Source organism: Melopsittacus undulatus, chromosome 4, assembly GCF_012275295.1.
Source record: "Melopsittacus undulatus isolate bMelUnd1 chromosome 4, bMelUnd1.mat.Z, whole genome shotgun sequence".
Lineage (NCBI taxonomy): Eukaryota > Metazoa > Chordata > Aves > Psittaciformes > Psittaculidae > Melopsittacus > Melopsittacus undulatus.
In genome coordinates this window covers 74,199,268-74,226,177 of record NC_047530.1, presented here as the reverse complement: position 1 = coordinate 74,226,177, position 26,910 = coordinate 74,199,268, and the positions used below count along the sequence as shown (strand labels likewise).

General features: G+C 41.2%; 1 protein-coding gene across 1 annotated transcript in view; it reads left to right on the top strand.

Moving 5' to 3' along the window:
• KIF5C (kinesin family member 5C) overlaps window positions 1–26,910 on the top strand; it is an 80,148-nt gene that overhangs the window by 732 nt on the left and 52,506 nt on the right. The window contains exon 2 of the mRNA XM_034061968.1: window positions 25,982–26,072. Within this exon, the coding sequence (XP_033917859.1) occupies window positions 25,982–26,072 (91 nt within the window). The remainder of the gene's footprint in view (window positions 1–25,981; window positions 26,073–26,910) is intronic.

Below are 26,910 nucleotides of genomic sequence, written 5' to 3'. Positions count from 1 at the left end.
CGGTGTGACAATCTAGGCGCGGTGACCCGCGCGAGTTGAAGTTTTTCCTTTTCGTTTACAAGCAAACATTAAACATCAGTTCGGTGCCCTCTTGGAGCAGCCGCACCAAGCCCCCCGTTCACCAGCGCTTTACACGGGTAGGCTGTTCGCAATAGCAAAGGCTTTAAAATGAACAAAGCGTGCGAGTGCCAGGGCCCTACGCGGCTCGGGATGCAGTTTCTCTGCTGAGCGGTTAACATGGCGCAGGGAAAGAGCCTTCACTTGTCCTTCGTGGAGCTGAAGCTTTCCAAAGCGGGTGTCTCTTTACGGGTTCAGGAATTAGCCGCTGCTGGATTTCTTGGGTCTACACAGGCAGTACCATCTTCTCCAACTTAAGCTATATTTTTTGTCTAATCAGTCCCTCTCTTTAGTCCTTTATCTTATATATTGGTCTACTGGGGTTAAACCAGTACTATGATTTGTATTGTAGTATGATAAAGAGATCCTACAATTAATTGATATTCCAAAGAATGAGCAAGATGCTTGTACGATTTGTTAAGGTTTGTATTAAAATACTAACTTGATTAGAAACACTTTTCTTGGAAGTTGCAAAACAGTTGCAGAAAAGCAAGGAAACAAATTGGTCAATTCTGGCCATGAATGGCTAACTTGTTTTTCTTAATTTGTTTTTATTAGATGTTTTCCCTCTGTCTATATTAATTTTTTTTATTGCAAGGTTAAAGTCATAGCATCCCAGCACAGTTTGCTAACAGCAGAATGATCAAATTGGTTGTCAATCTCAGTCAGCAGTGCAGGGCTGTCTTTGGTCAACAAATATTTGGAACTAAAGCCTAACTGTAGCACAGTCATATGGATGTTTAAGTAACAAATGTCAGCAGTTCCCCTCCTCCCTTAAATAAATAAACACTCAGATACATTAAAAGTAGGTTAAAATAAATTTACTGTAAATCCCTTAACAACATAATCTTTTTAAGGAGAACTAGAATTTAGAACCGTTTCCTGCCTAAGTGAGTGTGCAAGTATGTAATGTGTCTTTGTCTATAAAGTATCTGTTGTCTGGGAAAACAGTAACTATAATGCTTTGAAAAAGTTTTTTGGTTTTTGGTTTTTGTTTTGTTTTTTTTTTTTCTTGCAGTCAGGAAAGAATTCCTGTAGTAAAGGTAAAAAGGAAAGGTAACAGCAACTGTCAATTTCTACTATGGAAGTTTAAAAACAGAAACAAGAAGAAAGGCATGTAGTTATTTATATAAAAATGTAGAAATATTTCTATGTATATTCAATTTGATAGCATAATTTTCAGGGCTTGTCACCTTGAAAATCGAGTCAAAAGCTTGGAGTATGCCTTTCCCTTCACAAGGCAAAGTATAGATCTTTTTTAGGTACACATTTTAGTATTCTTAACGAGCACAATAAATCCTCAGGTACAGCTACTTTCTTTCAAAGAGAAGCCATGTGGCTGGGGGGATATTTGTAGTTTTGTAAGTGTAAATGAGCATGAAAAGCTTTCCATATTTTTCAAGCTTTGGTGTAACTTGAGCTACGGTGGATGCTACTGCAGTATGTCAGTAGAAAGTAGTACTGGTTGTTATTATTTACTAGTTTAGGGTGGCTGCTCAGCTCCAACAAATAACAAATAATCCAACATCTGATAAATAATGCTTGGCAGGAGCAAGGAATTCCAATTCTGGTGGAAGAATGTAGAGTAGACTTCCTTCTAGAAAAGCAGGAATTTAGTCTTGAAAAGCTCTTGAAAACATTATCTGAAGCAAAAAGCACCAAATACCTTTTTTTGTTGTTTTCCTATAGCATTTGGAAAACACTGCAATGCAGCTCTTATTTTTGTTCTATAATATATTGGAATGACAGGGGTTTTGTTAAAATTTAAGAAAACCAAACAAAATCATCAACTCCCCTCCCAGAGGAATTTTGTCATCCCATAAGAAAAAATAAGATAAATCATTTAAAGAAAATGTCTGGTTTTCTCTGACTAGTAAGTCTGAATAAATTTATTTTTCTTTCCTAGCAAAAGTGCTTTCTTTCTGAACTTCCCACCATCATTCCCGTTATACTTTCCTAGGGCCTTGAGCAGATTTTTCCACAAAATTAAATAACATGACCTGATGATATTTTTTTGAAAACAAAGAGCGATGAAGGAAGTTTGACAACTTAGGCTTGAGTTTCCCAGGGATCTTTCATGCCCTGTATAAAGATATATTTCTATGATGCCTGTGTTGTGTGGTTTGGAGCTTTTCATCAGGGAAGTCCTAGGGTGATGTCCAAGCTCTGTTCAAACCAGTTAAACCCCTTGAAGTTGACACTTGACCCAGTGTCTTATGTTCTGGCTTCTTCCATCCATCTTCATGAGCTTTGCACATGCAGCACAGTGAAGTATGGAAGATTAAAATGGCTTACCTTAAGTTTTCCTTTATTTAAAACAGAGAAAACACACTGTACTTTGAATCTACTTTAAAATTTAGAATATGAAACCTTTTAGATGGATCTCATCTGCAGGAAGAGGCAATGCTAGTAAATCCACTGCTTTCTTTTGCGGTTAGCTGCCCGACAGTCTTAACAGACTGCAGCTTCATTTTATGTTTCTGCTCCTCTGCAACCTCAAGGTGACTCCCTGATTGATTGTGTTCTCTGACATACCTAAAAATGTATTTTTCTAGCTGGCTTGGTTCTTATGGTCTTGTTGGAGAGAATGAAGCTGTTTGCTGTAGTGGGCAAGTGGGGCAGTCTTCTGGCATGTGGCTTCATCGTGTTTATTCCTGTTCCTCTGAGAGCTTTTATTCCTGAGCATCTGCAAAGGAAGGATGCGGAGAGGCTCAGCGCCTGGTGGGATGCTCCCCATGAGCATACTTTTCTGGTTTGTGTTTGTGGGGGAGAGGGCTTCCAGCCCTTTCCCCTTTCCCTGTTGTAAAATATTTAGGAATTCAGTTGTGAAGGAGACAGTATTTTCACTTCCTTTTTCTGTTATGTGTAGAGTGACCACTTCTCTTTTAGTGCTGATCTGAAACCGATTTTTCAGTTAAGTATCTCCTGTTTATAAAGGAGAACTTCAAAAGCAAATCTTTCTAGCCAGCTCGTAAACCTCATGTTAATATTGCCAGAAAGGGGATAAAAGACTCTTCACTCTGGTTGTCAGCTGCTTTTTGGGCTGCAGCATGAAGGCGTGTGTAAAGCTCAGCTTAGCAGGAGCTGCTGAGCGCTGCAGTTCTCTGCTGTGTGCTCTGTGTCAGGCAGGCAGTGCAAAGCATTCCTCAGCCCCGTGCTGCTTGTGCTGGGGGTCTTTAGTGAGCCCCTCTGCCACCTCTCCTGGCAAACTACACCCAAGAAAACCAGAAGAGAGCCACAGAATAAGCAGGAGGGTACCTGCAAGGTTCTGCTTGTCTCTCATGGGGGAAAGTTTCGTTGTTTCATCTGTGCAACATTCCACATACCGATCTATTGTGCCTAAAACCAAACCAAATCATCATCTGATACTCTGCTACTCAGCAGTGGTCACTGCTATTTTGCAGTGTCATATTCCAAGAAATAAAGGAAAACAAAATTTGATGGATGGTTCCTTTGCAGTGATTGGGGCAGAATCTGATCAGGGTTGTGTTGGTTTCTTGTTTGTTGGGTTTTGTTGTTGTTGCTTTTTTTTTAATACTTTCTGCTATCAGTACTGTTTGTAATGTTATATGGAGAGATTCTCACTTATTTCTATCCCTAGAATATTTGAATACCTGTAACCTTTTATTTCACATATGCCAGTGAAGTCAACAGTTTGTACTAATGAAAAGAAGGCATGTTCTTAAGTCCCTCCTCTACAGAGATCTCTGTATACTGTTAAGCAGTTGTCACTCTGTGGTTAAGACAGACCTAAACCCCTCTCCCAGGATAGTAGACAAATGGCTAGTTTAAAAAAACCCCAACAACCTAACCTGTGCTGCATGGCTTTTTTCATGAGTTGGTGCATTGTGCTTCTAACAAAAGCCCAGCATGCATTGCTACTTCAAAATGCACAACAGTTCTGGTTATGAAGGATTTGTTCATGACCTCTCTATGAATACCTTTTATAAAAAGCTCATACCGGTTTGACGTAGATTGTGAAGTGAGATGGGACTTCTGTCTTGACTTAAAACATGTCTGTGGATATGTAGCATGACGTTTTCCTAGCAGAACACTTTATGTGGGACGCTAAAGCTTGCTTTGCCTCTTAGCATCTTTGGTGTGTTTTCCAGCTCTGCTCAACATTCTTTTCCAGTGAAGACTGAACAAGTTTTCTATGAAAGATTTTATGAAGGACTGTTCTGAGATACAGGTAGCTGGAATAGCTAAGCATGACATTTCTATGGAATCGATGGTATCTGAAGACAACAAGAGCTGGCAAATATCTCTGTGGGAGCTGTTTCTATCAAAAGTGTCACTAATTCTCCTATATCCTAAGATTTCCCCATACCCTGGCATAAGACATGAATGTGTCTAATCTGCTGTGTTTTCTTATTTTGTGGATGAGATGAACCACTCTCTGCTGTGCTCATTCCCTTGTGGCTTTGGGCTATGTTGCTTTCAGGTCACACTGTTACCAGAGAAGCAGCAGCAGACTGGCAGGTCTGGCATGTGCCTTTTTTTTTAGGTGATTTCTGTTAGTAGCTTAAGCCAGGAGGTGTCTTGGGAAGAAGTGGGAGCCTTGAGAGCATAGCATGTTGCTATTCATTTGGGAAAGAAAGAATAAAAGATGATTCCACTGGGTGTAAATGGCTTTTCTGTGCCTTGTAGAATAAACTATTTCATTTAGTGAAGAACTGGTGTGGTAGCCATTCAGGGAGCTGCTCATATGCTTGATATTTAAGGAGAGTAGGTGTTTTCCTACAGCATACTGCTTTGCTTCAGGCTTATTTTCAGGCGCTTGTATAGAAGGTTAAAATCATGGGACAGGCACAGTAATTTTTTGGTTCTGTTTTTACAGTGTGTTTGCTAAAGAATGAAGCTGCTTTGGTTTTAATTATCAAGAATTACAATATATTTATTTCCTGACACCGATACTCAAATACAGCACTGAAGCAAATGTAATGTATGATGTTACTCTCCCATAATGTAAGTCAGTGGAAAAGATCTGTCTTCATAAGGGCTTGCAAAATAGTCTCTGAGCTTCTCCAAACCTCAAAGATTCTTATTCTTCACCACCAGCCTTTGCATCTGTCTAGTCACATAACCCAGCCTGGGTTTGTTTGGGATGGGGAGGTAGCTTTCCTAAGGAAACACTTGGGTTTGCATGGGGATTTGAGTCATGCAAAGCTTTGAAACATGGAGTATCCATGCATGCATGGTGTGCTGGGGTTCAGAGTAGTGAGTGGCCTGCCTGAGCAATGCCCTCATGTCTACCCAAGCCCTGCAGTGGGAGATGCTCCAAGGGTTCCCTGAGTCTGCAGCACAGGTATCAGGATGAGCAGGGTCCCAAGACTGTTGGCACCAAACCAGTTTTCTAAGATGCTTCTGCGGCAGAGATCCTTCCCTTTCAGTTAAGGTTCAAAGCAAAATCCTTGGCTTGTTAAATGCTGCTTGGCATGTTCTTGCTAGATTTAAGCAGAGATAGTGACATCTCTGGGGATAGTGTGGTTTGGGGGTCTTCTGTTTGTTTCTTTTTAGAATCCTCTGCTGTTTCTCTTCTGGAACGTATATTCTTTCAAGCTTTTCTGTAAATGCTGAATTGGAAGAAAATTATTCAACAAGGATCAATGCATGCTTCTTGGATGAAGTTGTGCTTGCACATGCTTTTCTGTTTTCTGAAAATGTGCTGAGAAATCAGGTGTAAAAATTGTTCCTGTTTATTGTTGATGGTGTTAGATGATTTACTCAAAATGCAAAATGTATCATGTTTTTCACCACTGCAATTTGCCTTTTGTGTTTTCTCAGTGTTGAAGGCTTTTTTATCTTTCTAATCCCTTTTGGATATATTTCGCTAAAAATATCTTTATCCTGCATACTTACTCCTTCAAAACCATGGATTCCTACTTAAAGCTTCAAAACTTGAGATATAGATGCTATATTTCCATGGTAGACTGTTAAACCACTGGAAAATGTAGTCTTATGCCACCGTCAATGCTGCTTTATTCCTCTCATAGCTCCTGCAGGGTGTCTTTGGTATAGACCAGAAAGTTTAGACTATTTGACATCTGTACTAGCTTACTTTGCTCCAGCTTGTTGCAGCCTTTGTTTCCTTCCCCTGATACGCAGTAGTTAGTCACTGGTGTTTGGATTTGTTTTTGCAAATGGCTGTCCAGTCTGGTACAGTCACATTTATCAGTATTTAGGGATGGCTGGGAGTGCTTTTTTTTTTCCTGCATCATTGGGGATGATTTCTCCTGAAGCTTCCTGCCCTAAATGAAGGCTTAACATGCAGTGAGGAAGCTGTTAGGGAGTGATGTGTACTTAAATCTCCACATATTGTTTCAGTGTTTCAAACTGTTCCAGAAGAGTAAAAGCTATTACAAAAGGTAAAAGAAAGGATGAGGTGCCACTTGTAAGTCTTTAATACTAATATGCTTTTCTCTGTAGTAGTTTTTTGAAGAGTGGGGTGGGGAGGGGATGTTTCTATAAAAACAGATATTTACGAGGAGAGATTACTTGTTTTTTCTTGGCATGTTTAACTAGACTGCTGATGCTCTTGCGTTATCTTTCATGTCTTTCCTGTTATCATTAAAATTACTTGCCTTAGGATTTGTTTTCTTTCAAATTTAATTGTTCTGAAATGTCTTATCTGTCTCAGGCACTAACATACATTTCTAGCTCTACAAGCAGCATATCAAAGCGAGTTGCAAACCTGCAGATCTCACAACTGAGAGTTCTTAAAGGTGGGCTTTTCTTCCACTGAGGACAATATTAAATATCTTGTGTCATCAGTATTTGCCAGCTTTCTTGTTTGAAGATTTCAGTGTGCATAACCTGAGCTGTGTTGTAATACCGTATGTGTAGGGAAAAGGGGAGTTGTGGATATGTGTTGAAAAGGGAGGAGTGGCGTAAAAGAAGCAAAAGGGGTGATCTGTTCTCTGCTTGTTGATTATATACACACATAATCCAGTTTCCACCTATTAGCTTCTATGGCTTGGGACAGTCTGGTTGCTGACACATTCCTTGTTAAATTCTGATTGGTTTACTCGAATACAAATGTATATTTGGAATTTGGCACGAATGTTTTAATGAAAAGATCTCTTCTACACAAAGGGATTTATTTGTGGTTTGTTGTGGTGGTGATGTGGTTTTTTTTTCTTTTTTCTTAACATAGACAATATACAAAACACAGAATGTTTTTGTGTCTGTTTTTATTGGGTTCCTTGAGCTTGACATGTTTTGTCTTACTGTAGCCCAACAAGACCAAAGACAATTACCTACCAACTACCTTCAGATTCTTTATCCTTCCGCTCTTTTGTTTGCTTTTGTGTTGCTGCAGCCTTTTAAAACTCAGAGATTGTGCCAAGGTAAGACTCATTCTAAGAAGTTACATATCAAGATACTCAGATGACTTAAAAAAACTGTATCTGTGTGGGAATGAGTCTTGGTTCAGAGCCTTCTCTCAATTCTATGTATTGTTGAGAACCAGGATGCTGCAGGGTGCGGCAGCAGAGCTCTGCTTTGGCAGCGGGTGAAAAATGAAGGGACTTTGAATTCAAGTCATTTGAGACAATAGACTGGGTGTGCAATCAGGGGTGATCTGTGCTTCAGCTGACACTGCAGGTGTAGAGCCAGAAAAGTGATTTAGATTTGCTCAGTAGTTGCTTGACACTTTTGACTTGATTGCAGTGTTGCCAGTGTTTGTTTTTCCTGCTCTGTTGGAAGTGTACATGTTGGATAATGGTACTTGTCTGTGTGATGGCTTTGTGAACTAGAAAAGTAGCTTTGTTCAGTTTCATTGGATTTTGTTGTGTGAAAATATTTCATACTTAAAAACTAACAAAACCAACACAACTGAAAAAAAACCCCAAACCCTTTACCTCAAAATATCCAAAATGGGAACCCTCAGAATCTTAAAGATGTGGAGTCACAGGCATGGTATTTCTGATGGATTCCTGCTTTTATTCTTCTACTGGAAAAAGCCAAGCTATGCCTATGTATATATATGTGGCCTGTTTGGTTCTTGAGTTTTTATGGGATGTCCTGGAAGTACATGTGATTTTTATCAGATTTCCGCAATAATATCAATAGTTGGTCCCATGACAGCTTCAGAAAATGTGTATTTTCAAATTATGTGATACTCTAATTGAAATCAAGAATGTTGGATTTTTTCCTCATAAGAAATGAGTATTCGGTGATAAGAACTTAAATATTTAATAGTAGTCCTCTTAGATATCTTTGCTAAAAGAGATGCATTTCTTATTGCTTCATTCTCTGCTAAAAGAAATCTTACCATGCCATCTACTTATAATAGGCTAGGACATGCTCTTGATTGGTGTAGGAGACTGTTATGGGTCAAGGAGTACTAGTATTTTTGAAAAACTGTTTGTTTTGAAGCTGTTGTTAAACGCTTAGGTTGTATGAGGGGGATGAGACACTGAAACCCACATTTTCTTATGTGTCAAATGTACCAAATGCTTGCAGTAACTTTCACTGTGCCCATGTACCAAATTTACTTTGGTATTGTTGCTGTGACACTGTCTTTTCTATTTAATTGTCCTTGTGGCAGCTTGTGAGGTGAAGACCACCTTTTATTTTGGGGGTGTGAACATTGACTTTTAAAGTCACATTGGGAACCTAGAGGGAAGTTGAGTCTCTGATACGCAAGTGTCATTCTGACTGCTAAATTATTCTTCTATTTAGCAGAGGATGTGCAAGAGACTGTTATCTGAATTGGGGTAACTGGGTTAGTGAATATTTTTAGCAAAACTGTTAAGAGAAGTCAGATTTTCCTGCAGTTCTAATCTCTTTTCCTGACTGTATAGTTCTCCTGAACTGTTTGAATCTCTGTATTTAGGCCAACAGTGAGATGTGCATAATGCAGCAACTTTTCACAGAGCTTTGAGATTTTTATATTGTTCACTTAGTAGTAATCTGTTCCAAAAAAATCTATTAAGGACAGTAATCTGGCCTTTTTTTTTTTAATCCATTGCTCTGTAGTACAAATAGCTGAGCAGCTGTACTTGCAGGCTCTAGAGCCTGGTGAGGGAAGCACAGAATGCAGTTGGAGGATGTATATATTCATGTATGTAACTGTATGTACATTGGACCAGCTCATATCACGCAGTGATGTTCCATCGAGAGGTGCTTGTGGTTACTTCGGCTGGAGCAGACAGCAAATGTGTGCACCTTGCCTTGCTGATATCTTGATCAATGTTGCGTGCCCTCTTAAAACGCAACTACTTCTGTGACCCTGGGAAGCCATGCTACTCCTCGGTCTTACTGCTAATGCTCTCAGTAGCTGCTTCACTTACACTGCAGACACAGTTGCCTGCACCCATACAGCTCTGTCTTCTCCAGCTGCAACAGTTAATTCCTCTTTAGCAGCCCAACACTGATTTTTGTCACTGTATAAATCATACAAATGCCACTACTGAAGAATTGTTACCACCGTGTCATATTCATCCTCTTCCCTTTTATATTACCTTTTATTTACTATATTTTTATTTTTTTTCTCTCTCCCCTTTTATATCGCATTTTGTTTGGTTTTCCCCTTTTAGAACATATCTGTATGCTTTTTTATTTTCTTACCATTTTCTGGGTCAACCATAAATACTCAGTGGGAGATGCTGCTATCATTTGATAAACACATTGTCTTGATTATTTTTCACTTTATGGTATCTTTTACAATTTAACTTCAGAGCAGAGTAGTTAAAAAATGCAAATAAATCTTAAAGCAAAGTTAATCTTGCTATACAGAAGGACATGTTTCTTTATACTTTAGAAAAACATTTGCTTGTATTGGTAATAGAGGAATTTGTCTGTCTATTGCTTGCTTTATGTGCAGACCAGATTTTCTGAGTATTATAAAATAACCTTAGCCATAAACTTCAAACAAAACTGTTGCCAGTATAAACAATTTATTTTAATTGTACCATATGTGATCATTAAGCTGTGAAGTGCTGTGTAAGAGTTGCCTTCCCTCTTCCTGTGTGGGAGGAAGGTAGGACTCTGCTGCTAAGAGCTGAAGGAAAATGGAAGCACCTAAGGTGGTTTTATACCAGGTGTGTTGTGTGAGCCAGTGGCATAGCTGGGAAAAAGAATGAGAAACCCTGTATTTCAATGTCTGGCTTGAGACACACCTGGCTCACCTGCAGAACTGCTCCCCTTGGGGAAAAAATATGCTGGCATGAGTCAGTGCTATCTCCATCATCTAATCACAGTCTTTGAAGGGCTGCTTATCTGAGATGGCTACAAATGGCTGTAAGGGCAGGGAGTGCAGAGCTGGCTGCCTCTGTTGGATCAGTGAGAACCTCTGCCTTCAGCAGCCCTCCAGGCTGTTTGTCCTTTGGAGCTGCTGCAGGGGGAAGCCAGCGCCAGTGCTGCCTGCAGTGCTTTTACAAGGCTGGCTGTGCACAGAGCTAGCAATGATGCTCATAGGTGCAGTTGTTTTCTAGAAGCCCCCTGAACTACTGCCCTGTTTTTTAATTTTTTTTTAAATTCACTTTGTCAGAAATGGTCAATAGTACATCACTGCTGTATTCTATGATACGTATATATGCTACTTCAGCAAAGGCAGTACTGTATGAATGTCTAATTTTAACTGAGCTGAGTACATTGCTCTTCTGGCTTGATGCAGCTCTGAATCTGTTGAGATAGATTAACCTTAACAGAGCTTGCATTTGGCTTGTTTTGAGTTCAGACTTTGTACTGGAATTGAACAAACCTGGATTTTACTTGCAAGTGACGTTAGGCTCTTGGTCCTCTATTTATACAGTGGAAGTACTCTGGTTTTGTCTCACCTATTATTGGATTTGGTGGTTTAAATTTCAGGAGTTTTTAATTTTTGGTACTATGGTAGCTGCCAGTACATACTTCCATTTCATCTTGAGAAAGTCATATGGGACTCTAAAATGCAACAAGCCTGAAAGCTGAGGCAGCTAGTCTTGCTGGTAGATGTGGGAATTCAGAGCGGTTATTCTGTCCTGGAGAGAGGTACCTTCTGTCTTTAGCATTTGGGAAACATTGCTGTATATCTTTCCCACTTTTCTAAAGAGCCACTGGTAACTGTATTAATGTATTTCTTCCACACCTAATGGCTGAAATGTGTGAATGCAGTTGTAGCAGGCATGCAGGGACAGACCTTAGAGCTCTGCTGCTGCTCTGGCTTGTTAGCAGCAGCAGCAGCAGCAGCAGGAGCTCCTGCTGGGAGCTGTGTAGGGGTAGCAATGGCAATGCTGTCCTGCTGGCACAGCTCTGATCCTATGCTGTTTGTTTTGGGTTGGTTTTTTGGTTTTTTTTGCCATAATGTAAGTGGAGCATTGCTAATAAAGGTGCCTTGTTGCACTGGCAGCATGCAGTAGGCAGTGTTCAGCCTCTAGGTAAACTGCTGTGAAGGGAAAGAGGGCAGCTCCTCTTTGTTGCCAGCACACTCTTGGTGTGTCTGGGAGAAGTTACCCCTCTTCTTGAGGGGATATGGGGGAGAAGGACCAGGTGAAGAGGAGACTGTGTTCAGGTACCAGTTATCCCCAGTGCTGAGCTGGTTTGTGTAACAAGAACTGCTTACTTTTTAATTTTGGTTGTTATAATTATTGAAACCTGCCATTTGGGAGTGGCATGGGCTTCAGAGACTTCGAGATCTAAGAGTTGCAAATTTGATAAATATCAAATATGGGAAAGACAAGAGACCCCTGTGGCTTCAGCACTATGGGGTCAGGATTTTGGTTTTGTTCAGGTTTTTTTTTGAAATAGTGGCAATTGATGAGGGTGGCTGGAGGTTGAGGTCCATTAGAAGAATAGCTCGTGACTTAGCAGAAAGAACAACAGCTTATGCTGGTGGAAATAGAAGGTCTAATATTTGTTTGCCCCCTCCTTATTCTCATTATTTTCTGCTAGTTGACAGTCCTGTATCTTGCAGGTCTTGGTTGTTTCTTCTAAAGAGAAATAGGAATGAGTCATGATTTACAGACAAGACAGGTACCATGTTTTTATTTCTTTCTTTGTCTTCCTTGTTACAGTGGGTCAAGAAACAGCACAAGGGCTTTGACACACATGTAGGAGCATTTAGCAGGATTACTTTTTGTGCCTTCTAAACCTGTAAGGAGTGTGGCAGGCCAGACTGTACCCTGCTTTGAAGATTCGGGAAATGCAGAGGGAATATATCAGGATTTCTGTATCTGGTAATAGAATTACTTCAGATAATTCCAGTCAGTGTTTTGGGTTTCTGGGTAGTTTAGGAGAAAGTGGGGCTGGTCTGCTGATCTCGTTGCTGTGCTGGAAGAAGAGATGTGCTGTATATGTAAGCTGTAATGCATTTCTAGCTGTAGGGCGGGCACAGGAAGGAGTTATGAGACAGAAAATCTTTTTTGCACTTACAGAAACAAAAATTAACAAAGAGGGTCCAAGCAGTGCGTTACAAAAAGAAATTCTGCAGCCCTCTGTTCTTAGAAAGTTCACAGGAGGGCAGTTGGATGTGTATGCCTCTGTGTGTTTTAACCAGCTCAGTAATACCACCTTTATACGTATTATTTGTGTAACTGGTTGAGCTGTATTCTGTGTAGTAACACAGTCAGAACCGCTTTGCCAGCTCTGGGAAAGCACAACTTGTCACCACAAATTTCTCAGTATGGGTTATGTTGGAATAGGCATTCTTCCTACCAAATGCAAAGCCATTTGGAACTCGTTCCTCTTGAATTTTGAATGAATTTTAAACAATTCTGAATTTCTTGATAATTGATTTAAGTTATTCCTTTGCTGATAAATTATCAGAAGTGCAAAATTGGAATTAATTCTTGTTTGAAAGGTGATGCAATATGGTATTTTTTTTCCTCTCTACTTGTCTAATTACTTAATGTGAATTTTATGAACTAGAGGTACAGATAAGAAAACCTGTACTGGAAGAGGACTGTAGAGTATTACCAAATCAAGCACTGCAGTATCATGACCCCACTCCCACAAATGTATGGGTTTTACAAATATCATTGGAGTCTCTGTTTAACGGTTACCAAGTTAAGCTTTCCTAGCCCCCACTTCATCAGAGACAGAATCCTTAGCTTTTTATTAAAAACTGTTGTTTTTTTTTTATAGTTACCTGGTTCCAAATGCTTTATCTTGAAGAAAAATTGATGATTGATGGTAAATTGTGAGGTTTGGACATACCAGGTAAAACTGAAAGTTCTGCTTCCTCCCCCTGCAGATAATGAGATATGTAAAGAAATCAGTGCAACAAGCTGAGAAGCAGAAGCCTGTTGGTTGTAAGGTTATGGATGAGACTGAGCAGGTTCCTCTTTATGCTGAGGCTACAGATGGCAGGAACTGGTGTTCTTGCAAACTAGAGCTGAGTCTTCAAGTGTCCAGGCTTGGGCTTTCCCAGTGCTGTGTGGCTTTGGTCCTCGCCAATGCGAGTTGCCTCCTCTCTCTTCCACCCCTACCTCTCTGAAACTGGGTGAAATAGCAGGGAGAGAAGAACCTAGGCAAACTGAGATAAGAATCAGAAGAAAAGATTAAAGAACTCAATGGAAGTGTTATAAGAGTGAAAGGAGGTCAGTGATGTAGTGGAACTCAAATGCTCTGTGAAATGTTATAGTTCCTGTGCATTCTTCCCTGGAAAATCTACTCTCTCTGTGTTCTTATTAAATAGGCCTTTAGTTGTGCATTTCATGTCTGAAGCACTGACCTCACAGTAATGGGGCTGCCTCAGGTGCTGCAGAATCTGTAGTATCAGAACAAAGAGAAATGGCGGATGTGCAGAAGCTCATCAAAATGGCCGCACTCGTGCATGGGGCCTCTATTCTGTGAATGCTGCTCTCCATCCATGTTTGAAGAGGTTTGTTGCCAGGAGCAACTTGTCTGCATTACTCGGTGACAGGGTAATTGCTCTGCCTGCCTCGACATCTGAGCTCCCGTGAAGGCTCTTCCATGCTCAAATTGTAGCTGTTACCATAGTCATTGAGATGCACAGATGAATATTTCCAATATACTACATGAGTCTAGGCTACAAGCTGTCAAGCTACAAAACAGAATATAATGCTGGGACAGCTGTGCATCAAATATCTGTGTAGATAAAACCAGATACAGCACTGCAATGTTTGCTGCCCTTTCAATTCTTGAATATCACTTTCCAATAGAAAAAGGTAGAGGGAAGTACAGAAGTAGTGGTGCTGTCATTCTTCCTTAATTCTCTGATGGGTTTTTAGTGCATACGGTTTTAATTACATTGCATGAAAGGAGGCTGGTGCAGTGGTAGCGTTTCTGTTATATCGTAGGCTTTTCAAATCCTGCTACACCTGCAGGTCTGTAAACATTCAAGCTCCCAGCACTACTGGCACTTATATCTCAGTTTGTAAATGAGGAAGCAGGTCTAAGTTGGTTTTGCTAGTCTCCTAGTGAATCAGGAAGGCACTCAACCAGCAAGGTATTTCCTGATCTCTGGGAGTTACTCCATTAGATTATGGATGCTAGTATCATCCTCTCACCTGTCTTGGACATTACTAGTCTGGGCTTTTGAACTCTTGGGATCTATCAGTTCTTGAGAGGAGAAGAAATAATCTACATGTGCCAGTGTTGCTTTTGGTCCTACAGTTAGCTATAATGGGATAAGATCAGTTCAGCTCTGTTTGGTGGAGCATGTCACTGGTGGAGAACCATGTTCCCATGCTACCGTGCAGCAGGCATTTTTGTTCTGCTCAGGTCAGTGTGAAGGGACTCAGTTTGGGGAGCAGAGGTTTACACAGAATTGCTGCATACACTGGCTGTTTGGGTCTCGGCTCGCTGCTGTGGTGATTACCAGGACAGTTTTGAGATCCTCCAGGAGCTCTTCGTTTAGGATCAAGTTGTACAATAAATTAGTGGCTGTGGATTAATAATCCCTGGGAGGCTGAATATAGCCCAGCTGCAAATGTGACAGTCTGTGCTTGTGAAATGCTTTCTTTTCAGAACAAATACCGTACAATGCAGGTGGTGGGAGGCAAGCATCTCACTTGGGTTTTTTTGCTAATATATATCTTGGCTGATGGGATACTCCATGACCAGTGGTGTGGTTTGTTCTCTGGTCCCCTTCAACCCTTGGTTTTGCAGAGCATGCTGAAAAGAAAGCTGCTCTACGGACCAGTAGTGCCCTCTCATTTCATTTTGACCTCTCCTGACCTGAGGTGGATTTGAATCTACAACTGACAGTGCTCAGTTTCCCATTACTAATCTCCTGAGCCACCCAGTTGCCCCATAAATCTGTAAGTGATATGTTTAACAAAGTGAAGATTTACACAACACTGCCACGACAGAATTAAGATGTCTTGAACTGGGGGCTGGTTTAGGTTGCACTTCTCTTCTGTAGGTGGAACTGAAGGTTGGCATCTTACGTGGGACTAGACCTTAGTTCATCTTAGAACATCTTAGTTCACCAAAACTGCTTTGTTTCACATTTTGAAATACCCACACAGCTTTTTTTCCTTTTTGTTAGCTCACCAAAAATACTGCCCATAAGCAGAGATGCTGCCTCATGCATAACTTATTCCCACAGCCCCCCACCCATGAGGAGGCATTGTTTGACTCCTCTTCTGTTATTGCTTGAGGATAGGTTTTACTGCATTATTTTCCTGGCTATGAATTTTTTATTAAAAGATCACAGTGTTCTTTATGAAAAAAGCAGTAGTTTAAAACCAAGTGTGAAGTACTGCATTTTTACAAAATAGACAAGTAATACATTGTTCTCTTTTTGTTCTTAACTCTACTAAAATCGCAAGACCTCTAGTTACAGGAGTCTCAGGCTTCTGTAATTATGAAACTTTTCTTTCAAATATTTCAAATATTCAAAGAATATTTTCCCATCATTTCTAAACTGTTAGCCTGAATGGTTTTATATACAAAAGAAATCATGAAATTCTCTTATCCTGTTGATACAAGGGAGTAGGTTAGGTCAGCTGAAATGCTGGAACCTGGTAAAACCGGAGAAATCTTGGATAATTTTGAGTCTGGCTTACCTTCAGAGCTCTTTTTCTTCTAGAGAGGTGGAAGCTATCAAAGGCAGGTTATACAAGGACCCTGTGCATTGGTTATGACTTAGAGTATCATGTAGTAAATATTCTCACAAGATTTCTGTTTACTGAAGAACCTCTGATGTCCGGGGAGGATCTTTATCTGAAAGGCAAGTGACAGCATTTTAAAGTTTAATTTAATTAAGCTTGTGTGTGCTTTGCCGAAGTAAAATGAGTAGATTATGAAGGTAGCTTTGAATAGGCCTGAAAAGTTCTATTAAATTAAGAGTATATTAAATTAAACCGGTAGTTATTTGTTACACATAATACAGTGGAACAAGCTACCTGAAAGCAAGAGGGGTGGTGCTGGGAATGATGTTTTCCTGTTTCCCTTAGGACCGTTAGGGTAGCCTATGTCTAATTCTTCTCTCTGATGGTTTTATACCTTTGATAAATTGGAAAGGTCTGCAGAACTTACAATCACGTATCTACTAAAAACTTAGTTTTGTGAGAAAAGATGGAAGAAGCAATTTTGTGGAAGAAAAATAAGTGTGAAAAAAAATCTTAATTTCTTAATGTGGAGTGCAGTAGCCAGGAAAGGGTCTTAGGCTAGTGCTGTAAAGAGCACCAAATGATATTAGTTTTTTTCCATGATCATTAACACATAGCTTCATCTTTTCAGAGATTAAATTTAACTGGAAGAGGTAGCACTGCTCTCCAAATTCCCAGGTTTGTGCTGTTGCATAAGCAGTTAAGTAATCGAGACCCAAATCTACAAGCTGCCACATGGCGTGCGGGGCGCTGGTGGGCTGGAAGGGTGCGTGGAATGAGTACCAAAGGATGCGCAGACTAAGTGCTGCCAGTTACGCAGCATTCACATGCAGCGCCTGGTACTGCCAAGTGTTCAGTCACTGAGCAGGCATTGCCCCGGCATTGCCCCTGCCGAGGCTGCCTGCACCCATCTGCCTGCAGAGCAATGAGGATGGTGAGGAGCTGGAGGAGGCTGTGTCCTGGGGCCTTTCTACCTCCCTGGCCTGTTACTGAGCCATTCAACACAGGGGAGTCCTGGAAAAGTGAGTTTGTTTTCCTCAAGTAAGAAGAGATCCTGTTTTCCATGGTGCTGGTGAGTGCTCCCAGCTGGGCTGCAGCCTCTAGCAGTGATCTGAGCACCTGAGCCTCAGGTGCACCAGGATGCTGCTTCTCCAGCTTTTTGCCCCAGCCTTCATCCTGGATTTGAGGAGTCTGTCAGCCTGCGGTTTATCATCTGATGGCTGAGCTGGGGGTTGGGAGACAGTCTGCACTGCTTTTTTTTTTAATGTGACTAGCGTTATATGGATAACGTCCCATCTGACAGACTGAGAAGTGCCAGTGAGGGGCTGCAGCTTTTGCGGGGTTCGTGAGACATTGGGTCCATCTCATTCTCCAGACTGTGATTAGCTTGCACTAATGCAAGTAAGTAATGATGGACAGGTGTGACTCTGAGCATTGCTTTGTCAGAAGTATAAAAATATGTTGCTAATGAGTATTATTTAATAGTTGGCTTTGTATTGGGAGATCTTTATACTTAAAATTCTTATAAAGTTCCTTAAGGAGTATATTTGCCAGGTCATGCATTGAAGTGGAAAAGCTTTAAAATAATTTCTAAGGTCTGGCTTCCTAAATTGCAGATCTGTGCCAAAATAAAACAGTGCTTTCTGAACGGGATTTGTTGTAAGGAATTAAAGGTTCCTTCTGTGGGGAGTGAAAGCTAAAAGTGGATAACTGGCCATGAGCCAAATTCCATCAGCTCCACAGAAATATTCATAAGGTAGATCAATAATTAAGCCTGCTATGCAAAAGTAATGTTGTGTTCGACTCAGATTGCTCTGCAGTGCCTGTTCATACATGACCGCATTTTTTAATTTATTCTCCAACTGAGTTTTAGAGGTATTACCAATATTTAAGAATTTCTTTTGGACAACCTGTTTTGACTGGTTATTCTGAATAAATTTCCTGATTTTTTAATTCCTGAGTATGCTGAATTCTCATCCATTAGGTGACATGCTACTGCCCCACTGTTTTTAAAGGACAAGCTAGCATAGAAAATTAATAGGATGGCAGTAGCATTTACTTGGGCAGTATGACTGAATAAAGGGAAAATGTCATAATTAAATTTAACTGTTTTGCTAGCACGCATTTATTTTCTCCCTCTGTCTTGAATCATGTTTTCAATTCTCACTATATATAGATGGCTTCAGGAGAATGGGATAGATCTTGTTTATTTCTTGTGGTTTACCAGCAAAATAGTAACAACCTTGTTGTTGCAGAATCTCTATAACTTGAGGAGAAAATAAGTCATTCTAACAAGGTCTGTCTAATTCCAGGGGGAATTTTCAGGGCCAGCTATTTATACCACTTGCAAAGGGAGCAAGTTTGATGCAGCATTCAGTAAATTTGGCCTTTAAATTTTCAAAGGAAGCAAAGACTTTAATTTTGATTCCTATAGGCTAGAGGGAAGAAATGTGTTTTATGCCACCTTCTAAGGAAGAAACTCAGTACTGTGTGAGGGATGTGCCTTGACTGAAAAATTGAATTGCTGCTGGTAACAGTTTGCTTTCTGCTCTTTGAAAAATTCTGACTTCCAGGCCTGCAACTATATATCTTTTACTTATAAAACCTTTCCTACAAGAGCACTTATGGTAGTGAAAACTAGCTGGGAAATAATTTCACATCAATTAAGCGCCTATGTATCACACAGTTCTATTGCCTGTATACTCACCCATTCAATATACTAGCAGTGACATCTTGTATGATATGTTAAACCCACTTGTGAATCATTCATTCCAACTGCATCAATAAAACTCTTTGACTTGAATAGAGACCTAGAATAATAATGACAGAGTTTCAGCAGAGTCATGGTTTGCTGAACAATTCATCTCATAAACTGAGCCATGTGATTTGGCACTGTGATTTTGGTCAGGAAGACCAAAAGTCTTCCTGAGCTGTTGGCTGATGATCGCATGACTGATGCACCCCTTTTACAGCAGAAAAGGGGATGCCTTTATTTGACCAGGTTTTGGAGAAAAAAACATTCCTGCCTTCTGAGTGGACAGAGGACTAAGATGAATGAGGGGGAACCTGTGTACACGATCTATCTGCCTGTTTCAGCTGAGTGCCCTAACTGTTGGCTGTTAGGAAGAGCTGAATCCATCAGCCTTTCAGAGGCTGAGCCTCTTTCAGATCTCATCACACACAGGTCAGCTGGCAGCATGGACACTTGGGCCTTGTGAGGAATGACTGGACAAGCAGCCTGCTTACATAGCTGGTGCTTTTGACCCTTCATCCCATGTTTGTTGCCTGCCAGATCACCTGCATTCCTCCCTTTCCTTGCCTTTGTCCTCTTCTAATCATCCCCTAACTCTTGTGCAATCCTGAAATGTTCTTCCTGTGTGAATCCCATTATGTATACTGTACACCTAAGCACTCTGACAGGAATCCTGAGAGTCATCTTGACAGCTTTCACACCTGCACCATGGGCAGATGCTCTCCAGGGAAAGCCTTGGCAAGAGCCCTGTCAGGGTGCCTCTTCCTAGAGTCTGCCATATGGGTTCCCTGCCTGCCTGTGTGCTTCTGTGCTCCTTGGGACATGTGGAGGTGAGCCTTGGATGGACTGATGGATGTTTTTCTGTCTTTTAAAAGCTGATGTATGACCTCTTCTTGAGTCTCTTTTGAAATGATGTTCCCTCAAGAATGTACTCGCATAGTATTGTCCAGGCAAGTATGAATGAGCTTTGCTTCCACCGTCAGCAGAGCTTGTGTGTTTGGTGTCAGAACTGCAGTAGGCATATTCACAACCACCAGTTATCACATAACTTGGACACAGCTGTTGTCTGCTCAAGCAGAACAAACTTGTGTCTGCCCCGTGAGAAATCTGGATGGTATCTCTGATTCTAGGGCTATAATTCCTTTTCAGATATATTTCAAGGCTGTATTACAAGACTGTAATTCCTTATCGGACTCATGTCTCCTTACAGACCTCCTAAAACAAAGAAACCCATAATTTTGTATGCTCTCTTCTTCCTTTCTACTTTAGCAGTTACGTATCTACATGCTAGCTGTTGGAAATTCTGTTTTAAGCTATGTTACCTTGCCCACGGGTTTTATAAGGCACTTTGGGAATGGACCTTGGACTGTGGATTCTGCCTCACAGCTCAGCTGCCTGAAAGTCAGTTGTCATCTTGCTTAGCATCATAACCTGCAGATGCACTGTTGGAATCAACCTTGAATGTCTGCCTGGAGATCACAGAGAATTAATAATGAAATTGCATTAAGGCTCCAAATTCTTAGCATGCAGCTCTAAGCACTGAGCACTTCTCATTTCCTGTCTATGGAGAATTTAGAAGACATAAAGTTTATTTCTTTCTATTTTTAAACAGGGAATGTATTTGGTTATTTTTAATTGAGACTACGCTAGCTTCTAGTGATAGTACTGCTCTTTGGTATTGCTTGTAAAATGGCAGTTTTGGTAGCACATGCATGGTTAAGATTCTTTTTGTGCTTCTCAGATCCTCAGTGGTTTGGTTTTGTTTGGTTTTTTTTTGGTTGCCTTTTTTTTTTTTTAATGCCAAGCCTGTAAACTCAGTAAGAAACTAAACATTAAGCTGGTGAAATAATAATTGGCAATACATATGAATAGCATTCTTTGTGCTATCAAAGGGCCAGAACAGAATCTATCTTGCTGTCAATACAACTTCAACAGCAATTGTGTGGGTGGATTGGAGCACTTATCCTAGCCGTTATGCAGCAGTGGCATAAGTTAATGGAACAGATTGTCAGGGGGACTGTAGGAAGTAATCACATAGGAAGGAAGATGTGATTTATGTATGAGAGAGAATGCACTTCACATAATGAGAAAGTTTGAAAAATACAGGAGGAGGTACACAGATAAACAGCATCAACTCAGAAAAAAAACATTTAATTTTTAGCTGCTTATTGCTTTCTTGAGTAAGGTCTAATAAGACTGAAATCTTTCTGATTTTGGTATTTAATTCAAGCTCAGTTACATAAAAAAATCTACCCCAACCAGTTGTTATTTCTGAAGATGAAAATAGGGGGAAAAGTACTGCTTGGGATAATAATAAAAATAAGGGGATGTTCATGCTTGTTCACCTTCTCTCTGTTTTGAAGCAAACCCTTTGGATCTGCCAGCATGTTGCCTTTGGAGGATGGGTAGGGCTTTTATTACCTTTGAGGAAAGTCTGTCAGAAATTTAAGAGCTTATAACAGTGACACTCTACAAAACAAAAGAAACCCAAACCTGTAGTTTGCTCCAGAGAAAAATCTTCTGCCTTAACAGTATCTTGGCAACTGAATTGCCACAGCTTTCCTTCAGGCTGGACACCTTAGAATTGTAGAATCATAGAATGGCTAGGGTTGGAAAGGACCTTAAGATCATCCAGTGCCACCCTCTCTGCCATGGGCAGGGACATCTCATGCTAGACAATGTTGAAGGCTCTGTCCATTCGGGCCTTGAACACTGCCAGGGATGGGGCATTTACAAATTCCTTGGGCAACCTGTTCCAGTACCTCACCACTCTCACAGTGAAGAACTTCTTCCTTATATCTAGTCTAAACTTCTGCCTTTTAAGTTTAAAACCATTTGCCTTGTTCTATCACTAAAGTCCCTTGATGAAGAGTTCCTCTCCTGCATCCTTATAGGTCCCCTTCAGATACTGGAAGGCTGCTATGAGGTCTCCATGCAGCCTTCTCTTCTGCAGGCTGAACAGCCCCAACTTTCTCAGCCTGTCTTCATACAGGAGGTGCTCCAGTCCCCTGATCATCCTCGTGGCCCTCCTCTGGACTTGTTCCAACAGTTCCATGTCTTTTTTATGTTGAGGACACCAGAACTGCACACAATACTCCAAGTGAGGTCTCACGAGAGCAGAGTAGAGGGGCAGGATCACCTCCTTCGACCTGCTGGTCACGCTCCTCTTGATGCAGCCCAGGATACGGTTGGCTTTCTGGGCTGTGAGCTCACACTGAAGCCAGCTCATGTTCAGTTTCTCATCGACCAACACCCCCAAGTCCTTCTCTGCAGGGCTGCTCTGAATCTCTTCTCTGCCCAACCTGTAGCTGTGCCTGGGATTGCTCCGACCCAGGTGTAGGACCTTGCACTTGTCATGGTTAAACTTCATGAGGTTGGCATCAGCCCACCTCACAAGTGTGTCAAGGTCCCTCTGGATGGCATTCCTTCCCTCCAGCGTAACAACCGAACCACACAGCTTGGTGTCATTGGCAAACTTGCTGAGGGCGCACTCAATCCCACTGTCCATGTCAGCAACAAAGATGTTGAACAAGACCGGTTCCAATGCCGATCCCTGAGGGACACCACTCGTTACTGGTCTCCAGCCAAACACTGAACAGACATTGATCACAATTCTGCGTGCGTCCATCCAGCCAGTTCTTTATCCACCAAGTGGTCCACCCATCAAATTGATGTCTCTCCAATTTAGAGATAAGGATGTCATGTGGGACAGTGTCAAATGCTTTGCACAAGCCCAGGTAGATGACATCAACTGCTCTACCCCTTTCCATCAGTTCCATAGCCCCATCATAGAAGGCCACCAAATTGGTCAGGCAGGATTTCCCCTTAGTGAAGCCCTGCTGGCTGTCACCAACCACCTTGTTTTTCATGTGCCTTAGCATGCCTTCCAGGAGAATCTGCTCCAAGATTTTGCCAGGCCCAGAGGTGAGACTGACTGATCTGTAGTTCCCTGGGTCATCAATTTTCCCCTCTTTGAAAATGGGGGTTATATTTCCTTTTTTCCAGTTGTTCGGAACTTCACCTGACTGCCATGATTTTTCAAATAAAATGGCCAGTGGCTTAACAGCTTCATACACCAGCTCCTTCAGGACCAGTGGATGGATTTCATCAGGTGCCATGGACTTGTGCACATTTAGGTTCTTAAAATGGTCTCGAACCAGATCCTCATGTACAGTGGGCCTGAGATCTTCATTCTCACAGCCCCTGCATTTCCTTCCAAGACTTGAGCAGCATAGCTAGAGCACTTGCCTGTGAAGACTGAGGCAAAAAGTAATCGAGAACTTCAAGAGACTCTTCTCTCTGTCTAAGGTGTTGTGGTCTTCTCTAGCCCCTGTAAGATGAGAGTGAGCTCTTGTGGGACACATGCAGAGTGGGTCTGTGGGCTGCCCAGCTAGGACATTGAAGGGGCAAGGGACAACTCAGTGGGAGAGGTGGTGAAGGTTACAGTCTGCAACCAGGAGCCTGGAGATGGTGGTGAGAACTCCAAGGAGAGCTGGTGGGACAGAAGAATCAGAAAGCTGAACAAGGTGAATAGGGTGACATGGGTGATGCCTAACATTTCTCCAACATCAGAGACCCAAGCAGGTGAAGAGAAAAAGAGGGAAGAGGATGAGGAGTCTAAGGAGCAGGGGATGCAGCTGATGGGGAGAAGAGGATTAAGCAGGATTGAGAGGATTTAGGGCAGAGGAGAAACAGTGGTAGGGCAAAAGAAGTATGCATTAGCAAACTGAGGGTAGAAGAGGGTCTGTGCCCACTCATACTCTTCTTTGCAGAAAAGATCATGAGCCTCAAGTTGTCTTTGTCTAAGATCAATGCAGAGATGAAGCACCAAAAATCTCTCCCAAAACCTGTAAGTGCTTCTTGGGTAATGGAGTGCTCTCATTTCATACAGTTGATGACAGGTGCTTTGTGATCCTTCACATGTATTTATTTTCTTTGGATATCAGTGATGAGTGTTCCAGTCTTAGCTTCCCAGAATAAAAATCTGGAGGAGATTGGACCTACATAGCAAATGTGTGAATTGCTTTTTAACATTTGTAGCTTTTCAGTCTGGCAGATAAATAACAGTTGCAGCAAGTGCTTATTTCAGCTGCGTGAAGCACAATTACAATGGGATTTTTTTTTGTGGCTTTCTGACGTGATAGTTGTGAAGAGCTCAGTAGAGCTGGATTGATTACACCAAAGCAATGTTTGCCTTGAGTGCTGTTTGCCATGATAGGATGGTGAACTGGCATCTCTGCTACTCTCTCACACTGCTTAGCTAGTAAGCCTCAACTGGGGCATAAAGGAAATAAATGGGATAAGTGGATGGCAAAGGTTGGATGTCTGTGTATTTTTTGGCCTCTTGCATTGGGGCTTATTGTCTAGTGCTTCAAGTAAGCAAAATAGGTGTAAGAGCTAAAAGGTCCATATGAGAAATTGCTCCAGAATAGTTATAATAACTGTCCATGGAAAGCTGTGGATGGAGAGTTTGCGGCAGGTGCCATCTGAGTGCTCCCAGCAGTACAACCATTCTCCTGGGGGTTGAAGCTGCTGCAAGTTAAAACTGGGGCCTGGGCTGCATTGGTCATACATGTCTGAGTCACCGCTTTGAGCCTGTGTCTTACTAAGCAAGGTGCTTGGGTGATCCAGTGCCACCTCATGCCAGCATAGGACCATGAATTATTTACTAAATGATTTATAAATTGCTTTCATATCATTGAGATCTGAAATTCTGTGAGGAAACAAGAAGAACACGCATTGCAGGTAAACACCTTTCTGTCTTGTTCCCCCTGTGGCTGTTAAGTATTCAAGTTTAAGGAGCAGGCAAGTGTAAGCTTATGATCTGCTTGAAGTAAAATCACAAAATGTGACAAAAATGGTTAATTGAGCACAGCATTTGAACAGCTGGCAGCAAATTACAGGAATGGCACATCAACTCACCAGAACAAGACTCCTACTTCGAGTATCCAGCCACCTTGCAGTTAGCTTTGAAGCCTTTGTGATGTTCTCAGAGCAGGTGTCACATCTTAGAAAAGATACATTACAGGCTTTGATGGAAGATAAGAAAGATGTTGCACATCCGCTTAGTGTAACTTTAAATACAGGAATTGTATTTTACATGTACATATTTTGCTTGGTTTTGAGTTGTAAGGAGCTGAACTGCTGTCTTAAGAGTTGATTTGCCTTTTGAGTGTCATGCAAGCCTATTTTTAGGATTGTTATTATGTGTTTCTCTTGTAACCTATTATACTTGCTACAGAGGAATCAAAATTTTATGGAAGTGTATGGATGGGTTGTGCTACGATGTATAGACATATGAATAAGTGTCAGTTGTGGTGTCACCTGGGAATTAAGGCAGCTCAGTGTCTGTGATGAGATGGTGGCAGTTCACAGTTTGGAAATGGCTCCAGTCCCATTCAAAACATAATTTTTGAGCTCTTTCCACATGGTATCTTGCTATTTGTTGGTGTTAAGGATAAAAATTGTGACCATTTCTGAATAAAATACAAACTTAGGGTAAAACAGCAGTGACTAGGCTGACTGTTTTGGGTCTAACCTATGCTATTACGAACACACATTTGCATGTTGAGCATAGGAATCAAACCAGAGTCTGTTTCTGCTGAAGGAACACATAGTGTGCTAGAGCTGTGCTTGAGATGTTTTGGACCACCCCAGCCTCAGCAGAAGGCAACTGTCAGGGCTTGCAAACTTCTGATTCTCTCAGGTCTGATTGCTGTTTTTCCCACCACAGCTTTCACTAGCTTGCTCCAATGAACAGCAGGTCTTTTGCAAATATTTACATGGCTATTCTCCCTTAACTCCTAGGAGAGGGAGAAAATAACTTTCAGTTACTGATAGTTCAGCTTATTGCTTCCTGTAACTGTAGCCACTGACCCAAATGTGAACACACAGAAAACATATGATGCGTTTTATTTGCCAACTGTAGAAAAGATGGGTTTGGAGCACACGAGATGTCACATCTGTTTAGTCAACAAAATATTGTTGTCTCCATTGCACTGAATGGCTTCCTTTGTAGTAAGTGCTGCATTTCAGGATGCCTGTCATATTTGGTCTATAAACTGTTTTACATGTTCTTTATCTTACAGTGTTTCTGTCTTGTTTGCAGCAAGGGAAACCATATGTCTTTGATAGAGTGTTACCTCCTAATACAACCCAGGAGCAAGTTTATAATGCCTGTGCCAAGCAGATTGTTAAAGGTAGGTGTTGTCTTTGTTTATTCCTGCTTGTGGGGAGGGAAAAAGATGTCTCCCCGTGTCCCCTCAAGCTATTTAAAGACTGGATAATAAATGTTTTGATGTCTCTATGGGGGTTTAATAACTAGTAATTCCAAGTGTTTCCTTTTTTAAGGATGTGTCTGTGTAAAAAAAAACAAACCCAAACCACAAAACAAAAGAAAAAGGGCTGAAGGAGTTGCAGTAGTTGTTCCTAATTTTCTCCTTCTGTGTGACTGTTACTCCACCCAAATACTTGCTTTTTGTGATATATGATAAGCAACAGATAACATGTTCTTAATGCAGCATGAGACTATGGAATGAGTGTGGAATAGCTGTGTCTTTGAATGATAGACGGACCATTAAAGGAAAACTTAAAAGGCACTGGTTTTGTAGCTGCTTTGCAGGCAGATAGCTTGCATTTAAAAATGAAATTGGAACAGAAGTGAGTACTGGATGGCACCCTATTTGTTTAAAATAAAACCTTCATAAACTGTTGAAACTTGAAGATTTTAAATTGAGAATCGAACATTTTGGGTGCATTTTAATTGTGTGTCATACTTCCCCCACCTGCTATAATTCTCCCACATCCCAAATCACCCTGAGACCTCCCACTTTGTTCTGATGCTGGATAGTCCATCCATGATGGTATTACAGTTGCTTACAGCATCTTAGGGGTTATGAGTAGCACCTGGTCTAATAAGCCAGCTATTGCCTGGTTTTGTGTGGTGTCCCTGCACCCTCCAAAATTTGGTCCTCAGCTTTTGTTTTTAAGTCAAAGTATGTAGGCAATGCAAATGGTGTCAGAGCTGGTCAGAGTTGT